This window comes from Myotis myotis, unplaced genomic scaffold (assembly GCF_014108235.1).
Source record: "Myotis myotis isolate mMyoMyo1 unplaced genomic scaffold, mMyoMyo1.p scaffold_m19_p_18, whole genome shotgun sequence".
NCBI lineage: Eukaryota > Metazoa > Chordata > Mammalia > Chiroptera > Vespertilionidae > Myotis > Myotis myotis.
The window spans coordinates 8,544,993-8,559,715 of record NW_023416322.1 but is presented as its reverse complement, the minus strand read 5'-3'; the positions used below and the strand labels follow the sequence as shown (position 1 = coordinate 8,559,715).

At 44.3% G+C, this 14,723-nt stretch overlaps 1 protein-coding gene across 6 annotated transcripts in view; it reads left to right on the top strand.

Annotated features, from left to right (window-relative positions):
• Positions 1-2,918: 2,918 nt before the first annotated feature.
• RBBP5 (RB binding protein 5, histone lysine methyltransferase complex subunit) overlaps positions 2,919-14,723 on the top strand; it is a 30,343-nt gene continuing 18,538 nt past the window's right edge. For 3 of the 6 annotated variants that reach the window (XM_036343284.1, XM_036343282.1, XM_036343279.1), the window contains exons 1-3: positions 2,919-3,093; positions 12,357-12,382; positions 13,228-13,400. In XM_036343284.1, coding sequence (XP_036199177.1) covers positions 3,075-3,093; positions 12,357-12,382; positions 13,228-13,400 — 218 coding nt within the window. In that variant the 5' untranslated portion in view covers positions 2,919-3,074. The remainder of the gene's footprint in view (positions 3,094-12,356; positions 12,383-13,227; positions 13,401-14,723) is intronic. The other 3 variants (XM_036343283.1, XM_036343280.1, XM_036343285.1) reach the window with 3 other exon arrangements.

The following is a 14,723-nucleotide window of genomic DNA, read 5'->3' as shown; positions in this document are numbered from 1 at the left end:
AAGTGTGGTAAAGTGTCCATATTAGAATTGATAAAATACAGTAGCTTGGATCTCTTCGTTGAATTCCAAGTCTGTATGGTCACTTGAATTTCCGACAGGCTCCTCAAACCCAACATGTACCAATCTGGACTCTCCATCTGCCTTGCCAGAGCTGTTCCTTTCCTTGCATTCCCTGTTATGGCAAATGGAGTCGCCCCAACTAGAAACATCTTAGTCATGCTAACCCTCTATCACAGTAGTTCTCAACCTTCCTAATGCCGTGACCCTTTAAAACAGTTCCTCATGTGGTGACCCCCAATTTCATTGTTACAAATTGAACATAATGAAAGCATAGTGATTCATCACAAAAACAATATATATAATTATATATGTGTTTTCCGATGGTCTTACGCGACCCCTGTGAAAGGGGTCAAGACCCACAGGTTGAGAACCGCTGCTCTATCAGTTCTGTCTCTTACATCTCTCTTGAAGGCATTGCCTTCTCTCTTCCCTTTATCGTGGCTTTGAGTCAGGTCTTCCTCGGCTCTCCACAGGATTACAGCAGTAATCTCTTAATTGCTCTCCATTCCTCTAATGAATCCCTACTCTACTCTGTCCTTGTTTTCTTTCTTAAGCAGCAGTCTGATCTTATTCCTTGCTTTTAAAATCCTACAACATGAAGACTCTACCCCCCAAATAGGCAAAGGACATGAAGAGGCCACTTCACAGAAGAGAAAAACACACATTTACACATGTGAAGTGTTGTTCATCTTCATTATGAAAATAAATGTAACAATGACATTATTCATTTATTCAATTGTCAGTGTGTGAGAACTGATGATAATGAACTGATTACAAGAGTGCTGAGAAATACTCCTATATGTCATTGCCGGAGTACCATATTTTTGGATGACTTTTTGGCAATGTTTTGGATATGTCACAGAATGCAAACTGTCTATTATCTCTGAGCCTCAGTGACTGCATTTGGTCAAATTGGACTGATATCTACCCTAACGGCCTGAAAGAAGTGAGATAACTTAGGGGAAAGTGATCTATATAAAAGGCCAATATACTAAGTGTCCCTTTGCCCAGCTGACATGTTCAGTGACCACCAGGGGGCAGACACTCAACGCAGGAGCTGCCGTGATGTGCACTGGCCATTTATAGAGAAAGGGCAGCGCCGACCTGGCGCCCACAAAGCAACACTTGGCTTCCCCCAAGTAGGACACAGGCCCCGCCACCACCACCCCCACCCCCCAGCAACACCCCACGAAATCACAGCCGACGCTGCCAAGACCCGTGGCCAGCCGGAAACGGTCGTTGTGGGTGCCCAGTAATGCTGTCATGTAGCAACGCCTGGCTTCCTCTCCCTAGCGACTAGCCTCCTTGGAGTTTCTTCAGCCCAGAAACACGACTTGCTTTATAGTCGGGTGGAAACATTTACACTTTAAGCAAATGTCTGTGAAGCGTTTTCCCGTGCCTCATCTCATTGGATCCTCACAGAAGTCCTGCAGTAGATAGACAGGAGGCTCCGTGGAATCCTATTATCTTTTCATTAGCCCGAAAATGGAGATTTAGAAAGCTTAGAAACTTGACCCGACTGAAAAGAAGTAATAAATGGTGGACCTTGAAAATGACTTCAGGTTTTCACACCGCACAGAATAGAGTCAAACACTGCTGCAGTTAAATATTTTACCCTTTGTTCTCCCTGCGTGATCTACAATAATAATCTGCGTCGGGTTGATATTTACTTCTGTGTTCTGACAATTACCTGAAAGAGAAGTTGGGGTGCTTCACTGGGCTGGGAAAAGTCTAGCTAAATCAGAAAGCAGGTCTAATTCAGCAAGTTTATTCTATATACACGAAAGGCTGTTGACTTGTGCATGCGCGATACATATAAAGCTCTCGCTGGCGCCAATCACACGCGTGTGTTTCGATCTGTCATTGTCGATCACATATTTGGTCTACACTTCTATTATAGAGAAAGGGCGGACAGCGATATTAAAAATATTTCTTCTAATTAATTTCCTTTCGATTCGTGCACCGGGCCACTAGTTTGTAAATAATAGTAGCTGATATTCACGGGGCACTTGTTGTTCTACGTACTTCACATGCCACCTCATGTAATCGTCACAGTAATTCTGTAAGTACTACTATCACCTCCATTTTACATCTAAGAAAACTGAGGCACAGAGAATAAAATATTGCCCAAAGGGTGGAGCTGGGATTCCTGGCGTTAAACCCACACAGGTGATCTGGCTTTTTGCAGCGACCTACAACGCAGTTGTTGTTTTGTGATAGCCCACAGCATCCATAGTTGAAACTTGTTCGTACAGAGTTTGCCTCCTCGTTAGTTACCATCAGCTGGCTGTCTCTAATTGCTTTGTGTATCTCATCACAGCCTGAGCTCCGGGGTACTCAGCCCACCTCTCATTCCACTTCCTTTTCAGTGCCCTGGTCAACCCTGGGAAAGCCTGAGGTAAAGGCCTAACAAACACTGTCGCGCATTTCTAGGGGATCAATGGCATAGCTTTACAAATGTAAAGGCGGATACACAATAACTAGCTACATACAGGTGAGTACGCGCCTCGGCTCCACACTGGATCGCTGGGGCTGACCTTTCCAGCTTTCCTGTCAGTCGTGTTTGCCCGGAACCTTTCCTGCGGAGGCCGAGGCTGCCGCCCGGGACAACACCGCTGAACACATAACAGAGCAGTTCTAGTCGTCTAACTATATGCCTGAAATTTCTAGCTCACGTACATAACCCGGGAAGAAACATCCTCAAGTGCATGCGCCTCGCTTTTTAAAGTACAAAGTGACGAAAACACTTTTATTCCTTAATAAATATCATAATCAAACGATTTCCACAGAGCCTGTTTTCCTTTTTGGTTAGGCATATATTTGGACAGCCCACTTGAAACGAACAGAGAAGGCGGGGGAAGAAAGCGGAAGCCGAAGGGTCTTCTACACCAGAAAGTCTCCGGAGCTAGCGCCGGGCTATTCGCAGCGCCCCCCCTTTGAGACGCAGTCTTAGAAGCCGGCGCGGGGAAGGCGTCGTCGCTGGAGCTGAGACCAGGCGTCCAGAGTTCTCAGGGATGAACCTCGAGTTGCTCGGTAAGGAAGTCTGTGGCTGCGGCGTAGAGAAGAAGCCTTTGGTCCTGGAAGAGAGGGAGCCGGGCGGGAGGGCATTCAGGCTGCAGCCTGAGGTACCTAGTTGTGCTGCGGGTCCCGGGGCGCTCCCGATGTGCAGCAGCAGCAGCAGCAGCAGGAGGAAGCCAGCTTCTGCTCCCGCGGGATGCATCGCCGTTCCCGAGGCCACTTTCTCGTTCGTGTCGGAGAGCTAGGGGCAGTTTGTGACTTAGTTGTGCTGACAGGGACACAGGTGCCCAAGTGCCGCACAACAGGCGGGACCTGAGCTCCTGGAGAAGGAGGAGTCGGAGGGAGCGAGGCTCGGGGCGAAGCTCTGAAGACTTGTCGGGGGGCATCTGGGTGTCCGGGCAGGTGAAGCCTTTTTGTAGAAACGCGGGAGGCCCAAGGAGGGGAACGTGGAGATCTTGCAGCGGTTCTCAGCCTGTGGGTCGCGACCCCTTTGGCGGTCGAACGACCCTTTCACAGGGGTCGCCTAAGACCATCCTGCCTATCAGATATTTACATGACGATTCATAACAGTAGCAACATTACAGTTATGAAGTAGCAACGAAAATAATTTTATGGTTGGGTCACAACATGAGGAACTGTATTTAAAGGGCCAGAAGGTTGAGAACCACTAGTGGAAGCCCCTCGTTGAACAGATGAAAAAAGGGCTCCGCGGGGCGCGACTTGAAGGCACTAAACAAGCAAATGGCACAGTTGGCCCTGGCACCCAGGTATCCCCATTTGCTATGGAAGAAGCCCCGCAGCCGCCAGGGACGGTGTGTCCGACACGGGCGCGAACTGTCGAGGAGGCTGCCTTCTGCCCCCCCTCTCTCCGAGTCAGTTCCTCGTGTTTAAAAACCGTAGGCTCTTCCTTCAGGCTTTCATTGTGTGTTTAGCACGGTGGCCTAGGAAGGCCTGAGTTCCCGGAACTCCTAAACGATTTGCTGTCTTTATGGATAGGTTTCTCTTAAAAAAAAAAAAAAAAAGTAATCAGAAGGTGGTTTTGGTTGTCCAAAGGGGCTACAAAGATTCTTTTTTTAAAAAAAAAATATATATATATTTTATTGATTTTTTTTACAAAGAGGAAGGGAGAGGGATAGAGAGTCAGAAACATCGATGAGAGAGAAACATCGATCAGCTGCCTCCTGCGCGCCCCCCACTAGGGATGTGCCAGCAACCAAGGTACCTGCCCTTGACCGGAATCGAACCTGGGACCCTTCAGTCCGCAGGCCAGGCCGACGCTCTAGCGGCGCCACTGAGCCAAACTGGTCAGGGCAAGATTCTTAAATGGTCTTTACCTTTAAGGAGATTTCTGTTAGGCAGCAAGGTTAAGAAGGCCATGTGAATAGCCATAAGGTATGGCAGAACACAGGGAGGCCTTTAAGAGCCACTACGGATCGCCGAGAGCCTTCAGAAGAGGGAAGGAATGTCCCTGGGGCAGGGGAAGGAAGGTACCGTGAACAGAAAGCGCGTGGAGGCCTTGGGGTTTGGCGTGGACATTGGCGATCGGTAAAGTATTGGCAGACTGTGGTGGGACGGAGCGGGGAGGGTGCCTGAAGGCATCGGCGGGAGGAGGCCCGGAGGATGTCCCTGCGGGGCCAGGTTGTGGGCATGTGAGTAAAGAGAAGGTCAGGGGGTGGGGTTGGTGCCCTCTGTTCTGGGGAGGCTCCTGAGTGCCCAGCTGGACAGTCTGTGCTTTTTAAGGAAGGAATGGCAGATCCATGGAAGGGTTTTGACCTGGTTAGTAGCGCCAACAAAGCGGTGGGTTTCTTTTTAAGATTTGCCGGACGACGTTGTTCATGGAGTCTTGGAGGGTGGAAACCAGCTTGCAGGGCTGGAGCAGAGGAGTGGTGTGGGAGGCCGGAGCTGGGAACAGACGAGGAGATGTCCCGGAAGCAGAGTGGACAGAATGTGAGGATCAGTGCGGTGCCGATGGGAGAAGAGACTGAGTGACGAAGGATGGGAGCCCACAGCGGCGTTGCTGATAACTTAGGGAGCGTGGCAAAGGGCAGCATTTTGCATGTGGAGTGTGGATCTGTGGTTCAGGAGGTAGGGTAGCGTTTGTGGGAGGGATTTGTAATCTTCCTACAGGTGGGCTCCTTGAAACCTTGTGAGTAGGTAGACCAAGGGAGTCAGTGGGGGGGCAGAAAAGGAAACTGCTGAGGACCGAATCTCGGACAATTGCCTATTTTAGGGGTAGGAAGAGAAATCGATGGTAATAAGTTAACTAACAGCTACATAGTACTTACTGTGAGCGAGGCATATTTTTAGGTGCTTTCCACATAGTTATCCAAACAGGTGGGTGTGGAGTCTGCCATAGAAGCCAGTTGCAGAGCGTTTGAGGCTGAGAGCTGGAAAAGGGCTGCTCTGTTTAGTCCGTAAGCAGCTTGGGGCCCCCTCAGCAACCTGAGCAGCAGAAACCAACCTACAACGATTTTAGGAAGGTGTGGGAGACAAAATGGAGGGAAAGAATTGATCCTTAGTTTTAAAAACTAAAAATATAGAGGAAAGATGATAGGCTAGTACCTTCAAAGAGATAGCACATGGGAAAGGTGGCTGTTTTTGTTTGTGTGTTGTGTGTTTTAAATACAGAAAATTCGTGAGGGTGGAACTTAGGAAGGAATAGTGAGTATTGGAAGGTTATGCAATTTAAAAGAAGGCTGGTTCTGTCCTGGCTGGTGTGGTTCAGTGGTTGGAGTGTGTGGAAGGCAACTGGCCACTGTGTTCTCTCTCACATGGATATTTCTCTCTTTCTCTGTCTCTTTCTCTCCTCCCACTCTCTCTAAAAATCAATGGAAAAAAGTATCCTTGGGTGAGGATTAACCAACCAAACAAAAAGAATTAAAATAAAATTAAAGAAGGCAAGGTCCAAAAGGTACAGCTCTCTATGGGGGTGACTGAGTTTTAAAGCAGGAAAGGCAGTGTTACAGAGCGAAAGGAGCAGGAATGATGTGGCTGTGGGAGCGTGCTAAGGGCTGTCTGGCCAGAGGCAGGAAATGAGTGATAATGTGTTTTGTTTTGTTTTAATTGATTTTTCACAGAGAGGAAGGGAGAGGAATAGAGAGTCAGAAACATCGATGAGAGAGAAACATTGATCAGCTGCCTCCTGCACACCTCCTACTGGGGATGTGCCCGCAACCAAGGTACATGCCCTTGACAGGAATCAAACCCTGGACCCTTCAGTCCGCAGGCTGACGCTCTATCCACTGAGCCAAACCAGTTAAGGCTGATAGTGTGTTCTTAATGTGGACACTCAAGATATTAAATCTGCAACCACTTTTTGAGCCTTTGAGGTGTGTCTGGCAGTATGCACTGGAGATACAAAGTTACATGCGTTTTCAAACTTTTCCCACAACTCACAATAAACATGTATTTTCTATCACAACCCATTATTTAGTCTTAACATATGTAACTAAGTTTCTCAAAATTACACTTAATCCTTGTTAACACTGTGTCCTCTGGTGTCTGCTAATATGTTAAAAATGTGTGGCTCACTAAATCGATTTATCCGTTTATGGTGGATTGGGCCCTACTGTTTGAAAAACATTGAAATAAGATACAACCTTTGCCCTGGATAAATATATAGAACTAGGAGGAGATAACTGGAACCAGCTGAAAGAACAGTTAATTCTGTATTGTTGGGGCTGACAATAAAATTTGGGGATGATTTTACAAGAGGAAGTGCCTTTTAACCCAGACAGTAAATATGAAGTAGGATTTTTCAGAGGGACAGTTGGAGAGGTGATTACCAGCGCAGAGAACAGTGGTGGTACAATGTGTGTGGCATATTCAGGAAACAGTGAGTTGTTTATAGCTGGGGCTTAGGGTGGATTATACAAGTTCCATACTAAGTGCTGATGGGGAGTTAGCCAAAGAGAAATAGGAAAATCCCTGCTGAGGCCAGATTGAAATTGCTTTTTTAAATTATTCTTAGGTCTGGCCAGTGTGGCTCAGTGGTTGGTCGTTTACCTATGAATCCTGAGATCACGGTTCGATTCCCGGTCAGAGCATGTGCCCAGGTTGCAGGCTCAGTCCCCAGTGTGGGGTATGCAGGAGGATTCTCTCTCATCACTGATGTTTCTGTCCCTCTCTCCCTTCCTCTCTGAATTAAATAAACTCAATAAAAATATATTTTAAAAAATTATTCTTAGGAGTTCAGTATATTGTTTAGCAAGGGATATTTTTTAGCAGTAAGTGAAATGATGAGATTTGGGGCTTAGAAAGTTGTGGCAACTTTAAGAAGTGTTGAGGGAGGCAAGACTGGAGCCTAGGAAATGTAGTGATTATGGTAGTGATGCATTGGATTGGGGTGGGTGTTGTGGGTTCAGTGATCTAGACACCTGCCAGTTGCATTTCTTTAAAAGAAATGCCACCAACTCCGTCATCACTTGTTAGATTGAGGGAGCAGAATGGAAACTGCTACTCTGGACCTAACTGCTACAAAGGGAGGAATTGGTTGGCAAGTAGGAAATAATAGGAACATTGAGAGAAAAGACCATGAAATTTTAGAGTCATGATAATCAAATCGTCAAGGAGGGGATGTTCACTTTAGAGGGTGGGGAAACCTTTTTCCTGCCAAGGGCCATTTGGATATTTATAACATCATTCTTGGGTCATACAGAATTATCCACTTAAGAATTAGCCTGCTATATTTGGTCAAACATTTAATTAATTCACCCCTGGTGCCTGGCAGGGCCAGACCAAATGATTTCACCGGCCTGATATGGCCGCAGGCCCGATGTTCCTCACTCCTGATTTAGAGAATAGACATTCTCCCATATCACCAGGCTGGGAGGAAGAAGGCTGGGAAGGCCCGTGAAGCTCAAAGGCAGTTTGGAGAAAGGATCCTGGTAGAAAAAAAGGGTTTGACCGGGGTTTATTTCTCTTCGGCATTCATATCTTCCCCTTAATGGTCTTTAACCAAGCCTAAGTAGTCTACTTGTGACAGGAAATGGTAGCTGGTGGGAGGATGGAGAATACGAAAGTGGTCTTGAGCATTCCGAGGAGAGGCCTTGTGCTCTCCTAACCCTGCGCGATGGCATTCTCGCTCAGACTCTTCAACCAAAGTGTCCCAAACCAGCTTAGTCTTTTTTGTGTTCACTTTCTCTTTGTGTTCCTTTAACTCCTTATTGTACCCCTGTTAACCAGGATGAACCTCAAAAAAAAAGAAACCCACCCCAAAATATAAAAATACAAAATCAGAGGTAACATGTGTTGAGGGGTAATCGTGCATTAAAAGGGTCCTGGATGCTGGGTTCTCTCAGAATCTTTTGTGTGGCTTTCCCTCCTCCCAACACAGCCCAAGTCACACTTGGTCCTTCCTGAGTGTAGTATATTTTTAGGTTTTGTTTTTTAATTTGTTTTAAATTATTTTTATTACTATTATTTTTATTGACTTCAGAGAGGAAGGGAGAGGGAGAGAGAGAGAGGAACATCAATGACGAGAGAGAATCATTGATTGGTTGTCTCCTGCACACCCCCTACTGGGGATCGAGCCCATAACCTGGGCATGTGCCCGGACGGGGAATCGAACTGTGACCTCCTGGTTCATAGGTTGACACTCAACCACTGAACCACGCTGCCCAGGGTTGGTTTTAATTTTTTTTTAATTTTTTTTATTTTTTAATATATTTTTTATTGATTAAGATATTACATATGTGTCCTTGTCCCCAAGTTACCCTCTACTCCCCCCTCCCCCCCCCCGCTCATGCCCTCACCCTCCCGTTGTCCATGTCCATTGATTAGGCCTATATGCTTGCATATAAGTCCTTTGGTTGATCTTTCCCCCTTACCCCCACCCTCCCCTACCTTCCCTCCAAGTCCCGACAGTCCAATCAATGCCTCTCCGTCTCTGGATCAGTCCTTGTTCATCAGCCTATGTTGTTCATTATATTCCACAAATGAGTGAGATCATGTGGTATTTATCCACTCTCCAGTTCCATCCATGCTGTGGCAAATGGTAAGAGTTCCTTTTTCTTCTTCCTCTTCTTAAAGAATACCTTTCAGCATTTCATATAATGCTGGTTTGGTGGTGATGAACTCCTTTAGCTTTTTCTTATCCGTGAAGCTCTTTATCTGACCTTCTATTCTGAATGATAGCTTTGCTGGATAAAGTAATCTTGGTTGCAGGTTCTTGCTATTCATCACTTTGAATATTTCTTGCCAGTCTCTTCTGGCCTGCATGGTTTCTGTTGAGAAATCAGCTGACAGTCGTATGGGTACTCCCTTGTAGGTAACTGACTGTTCTCTTGCTGCTTTTAAGACTCTCTCTTTATCTTTTGCTCTTGGCATTTTAATTATGATGTGTCTTGGTGTGGTCCTCCTTGGATTCCTTTTGTTTGGGGTCCTCTGCGCTTCCTGGACTTGTAAGTCCATTTCTTTCACCAGGTAGGGGAAGTTTTCTGTCATTATTTCTTCAAAAAGGTTTTCAATATCTTGCCCTCTCTCTCCTTCTGGTACCCCTATAATTCTGATGTTGGTACGCTTGAAGTTGTCCCAGAGGTTCCTTACACTATCTTCATATTTTTGGAATCTCTTTTCTTTTTTCTTTTTCGGTTGGGTATTTTTTGTTTCTTTGTATTTCAAATCTTTGACTTGATTCTTGGGATCCTCTTGTCTGCTGCTGGATCTCTGTAAATTATTCTTTATTTCAGTCAGTGTATGCTTAATTTCTAGTTGGTCCTTTTTCATGTCCTCCATGGTCTCACTATACTTGTTGAGGGATTCATTAAATTTATCGGCGGTTTCCATAAAATTCTTGAAAAACCTTATAAACGTGGCCTTGAACTCTATATCCAATCGTTTGCTTTCCTCCATTTCTGCCATTTGTGACCTGTTTCTTTGTCTCCGCATTTTGGCAGCTTCCCCGTGTTGATAGAGTGGCCCTGTGCGCCAGGTGTCCTGTAGGGCCCAGTAGCTCAGCCTCCCCAGTTACCTGGGGTGGACACTCTTGGTGCACTCTTGGTGCCTTGGTTGTTGTAGAATCACTGGGAGGAATTGACCTCCAGGCCAATTGGCTGTGAGAATCAGCTGTGTCTAAAGTGGGAGAACTTCTGTGCTGAAGACACCCTTCTGGGGCAAGACTTGCTTCAGTGGGGCTTTGGTGCTCACGAGTCTGCCCCCTGAGTGTGTCCCTTATGGATCTGAGGAGTTGCAGTCTGGATGGACCCCCTCTGACCACTGGGTACAGTGGCTCCTGGATCTAAGGAGGTGCTAATTCAGCCTCTGCCTGAGGCCACACAGCAGGAGCCACGAAGAGGCTCAGCTGTGAAGCAATGCAAGCCGCTGCGGGGCCTTGGGCCTTCCCTTGGAAGTTCCGGGTCTGCCTGGCTGGGCTGCAGTTAGGTACATTCACATGCAAAAGCCTCTGCCGCAGCCTGGGTGGGGCGGGGTCTCAGGGAGTCAAAGGGCGGAGAAAGCAGCTATGGCCGATTCTCCGGAGTCGCGCGTCTCAGTGACCCGGTAACGGCTGCAAGCACCTCTGAGGGAAAGCCGCCCTCAAGTTCGCCCGCTGCCGGACAGACCAGCTTCTCCCCGTATGAGTCCTGGGTCCCCAGAGACTTCCCGGAACCGGAGTTCAGAGCCGTAGGGAGCTTGTGATTCAAAAAGACAGCCGCGTCCTCAGGTGCTACCCCCTTTCCTCGCGCGCGCGAGCCGCCGTACCTCTGCACTTCACCTCCGCAGCGCCTCTGGCTCTCAGCGTGCTTCTCTTTCCTTCTAGTTGTAGAATTTACACTCAGCCAGCCTTCCTGTTGTTCTGGATGATGTTTGCTCAGTCCTTTGCGGTAATTTTCAATTGTTGTGTGAGGCGACAATTTCCCGGTGTTTACCTATGCCGCCATCTTAGTTGCCTCCCGGTTTTAATTTTTAAATAAATTTTTGTTTGTTTCTCAACCATGTGAACATCAAGCTATATTATTGATTTGGAAAAATGTATAGTATATATTGTTAAAGAAGCAAGTCACATAATACATGCGCACATTAGATAAATCAAGATAATTACCCTTTTTGGCAATTAGTTACCTTGAGTTTCATCTTTCTTTTGGTTTTCTTAACTATGGAGCCTGGGTTTTTTTGATGTTTTCTATTAATTTTTTTTAAGAACAAAATGTAATGAAAGTGGTTTTCAGACTTTTTTTTTTTTCTTTTAAATAGAGAGGGAGGAAGACGGAAGAGAAGAAGAAACTTCATTGTGAGAGAGAGAGAAACATATCTTATTTGGATGCCCTATATGTAAAGCAGCTTTCTTGAACCTGTAGTTCTCAGTGTATAGTTTAAAAACCATTGTAATAAAATCTAAGTAAATACTGGCAAAGATGGTGCTGCTGCTGAAATTAAACTTTTTTAAAAAAATATATTTTTATTGATTTCAGAGAGGAAGGGAGAGGGAGAGAGATAGAAACATCACTGATAAGAGAGAATCATTTATTGACTGCCCCCTGTACACCCCCTACTGGGGATCCAGCCTGCAACCCAGGCATGTGCCCTTGATCGGAATCGAACCCGGACCTCCAGTCTGCAGGCTGACACTCCACTGGGTCAGACCAGCTAGGGCTGAAATTAAACTTTTGGCAAGCAGGCGGTATCATAGCCATAGCTTGAAATGTTTATTACTTCTAATGTTTAAATACCAAATTTAATATTGCAGTCGGGGATTTTTGTACCAAAATGTTGTTTGCTTAATGTGCTTAACCAACTGCCAGATTATGTTACAACCTAAATGCTATTAATAAGGGGAATGATCACTGCTGGTTGGCTGTTGTTAATAAAGATTTTAGAGAGTAGTTGGGACTTAAGATAATTTGACTGATTTGATTTTTAAAAGTTTGTTATTTAAAAATAAGCATAATAACATCATTACATGTTTAAATAAGTAACACATTTTTATGGAAAATAGGTACTTTAAAACAAAATAAAATTTAGTGAGAAGAGTGGCATTGTTTTACATTTTTACAAATCTCTGTAAAGTTTGCCTAAATAGAAGTTGGCAGTTTTCTTACATCTGCTTCTACGTTCACTCTGTTGCAATATCATAGGTCATATAGCTTCAGGAGAACGCATCTATAAACATGAGATAATGAGGATAAAAAAGCAAGTACCGTCTTGACATGATAATGACAATAGAAAAGGGCTTCAGTTCCCATCCACATTTTGCAGGTCACTGCTATGCACCATTCATGAGCTGTAGGGTCCCTGGTGTGCCACATGTGTTCCATCACATTTCTCTCTCTGTTTTGTTGCAGAGTCCTTTGGGCAGAATTATCCAGAGGTAAGAGTATAGTATTGTGAGTCTTAGGAACATGATAACTCACTAGCTCTTGTGTTTGAGTGGGAAATGCATTTTGATCTCTTTTTTTTTTTTTTGACAAGTATTAAATGTGATGATATCTTTTGCTATAATGAGGACCTAAATGTTCAATTTTAAGTTGGGGAGGCAGATAGGTAGTTAGCCTGAAAGCTCACCATAATGTAAATATTATAGTTCATTTCCCTTTAAATTAAAAATGACTTTGATTAAAGGATCACAAACAGCACCATCACCTGTATATAGATTTTTTCTAGTTTTGATCAATGCTTTTACATAGTAATAAATCAATATGTATGCTATAAGTGTGCATTATTTTTTAAATGTAAAAATATTTTGTGTAATAATTGGAATATATTTCACTGTAGTCATGATTATTTTAAATGGCTTGATAATAATATAAAAAATTTATTTGGCTTTTCTAATGTTACACATATAGGTTGTTCTAGGGTCCTTGTTTTAAAGTATTTTTCTTGGGATAAATAAAAAAAATATGATTACTGGGTCAATGGGATGACTCTTTCAATGAATCTTGTTATATTTGGCCTAGCTGTCCTCTAGAGTGTGTGTACAAAGTTACAGTGGTAGTGTAAGAAATTGATCACACCTGTTTCCAAATATTCTGTTAGCTTTTATAAATATTTCTTCATTTTGACTAGTTTAATTGATACAAGAACGTACGTAGAGGTTATTGTGTACAACATGATTTAAATTCAACAGAAGTGTCCATAGATAGTAGAGAACCTTTACAAAATAATTTGCACACCTGGGTATTATTGTCTGTATTCTTGTGTTCGTTTTAATTTTAGGAAGCTGATGGAACTTTGGATTGTATCAGCATGGCCCTGACTTGCACCTTTAACAGGTGGGGCACGCTGCTTGCAGTTGGCTGTAATGATGGCCGAATTGTCATCTGGGATTTTTTGACAAGAGGCATTGCTAAAATAATTAGTGCACATATCCATCCAGTCTGTTCTTTATGGTAAGGAATTTTAATATTACTATGTTTAATATGAGTTAAAGTAGTGGGATGAATGGTGACTGTGTAATTGGCAATCTTACTGTAGATATTTTAATATTTAATATTACTAATCCAGCCACTAGTAATGTAATTACTCATAGCTGGTGTAGACCTTGATCTTATGTTGTCCTTCAAGTTCCTTTGTAATGATATGGATTTGTATAAAGCTCTGTCTGAGAATATTTCAGTACTGAAAAGAGATATTTACTGATTGTACCTGTAATAATGTTTGTGATAAAGATGTTTCATTAAAATAAAAAAATTTGGGTTAGGAGAGAAGCTTGGAAGTTATCTAGTCCAGCCTTGTCCAGGTTCTTGATTCCAGCAATTTTAGTTATCCAAAGCATGTCCATTTCTTCATTGAACTGTATAGTTATTAAGGCTTCCTGTCAGATAATTTGAGTTGAACTCTGATTTAATATAAATTCCTATTGATTACTTTCTTACTCTCTGAGATGACTATTTAGAAAATTTTATTTTGGCACAGCACTTCTTTTAAATGAACTTGGGGCCAAAAAAAGCACCTAATCAAATCTAAATTTACTAAACAGTAACATATTTTCTTTTGTCTAAGTAGAAGCAGCAGAAGTATTGTAAAGCACTGGATTGGGGGGAGGCCGAATCCCAGTCTAGTTTTGGCCACTAATGAACTGGTGGTTTTGGGCAGGACTTTTCTCTAATATACAAAGGGAGAGCACCAGCCTGGGTGATCTCTTACGTCCCTTCCAGCTCCATTGCTTTTCATTTCTTTTTTATTGTTGTGTTTTTACATAAGGATTTATTTTTAACAGTTTTATTAAGATACTAGAGGCCCGGTGCACGGATTCGTGCACATTGAAAGGAAATTAATTAGAAGGTGGCCAGCGGGGTGGGAATGGGCGAGAAGGGCCAGACATGCCCTGGAGCCAACCTCCTGCGGTCCCTCCCAGGCTGGCTGCACCTGGGGCGGCACTGGGGCACAAATGGCATCTGCGGAGTGAGCAGGGTCCCTTGGCCTGGCCTGTGGGGATTGGGCTGAAACCAGCAGTCCGACATCCCCCGAGGTGTCCCAGAGTGCAAGAGGGCACTCTGCAAAGGTGCTGTCACTTGGCAGCTCCTGCGTTGAGCGCCTGCCCTCTGGTGGTCAGTGTGTGTCATACCTACTGGCTTCACTTAGCCTTTTATATATATGGATTTTAATTCAACAGCCTCCTATGGGTAGTAATTATTACTGTTCCTGTGTTATAGGTGAGGAGATTGAAGTTTAGAAAGGTATATAACTTGCCAAAGATCAAACAGCCAGAA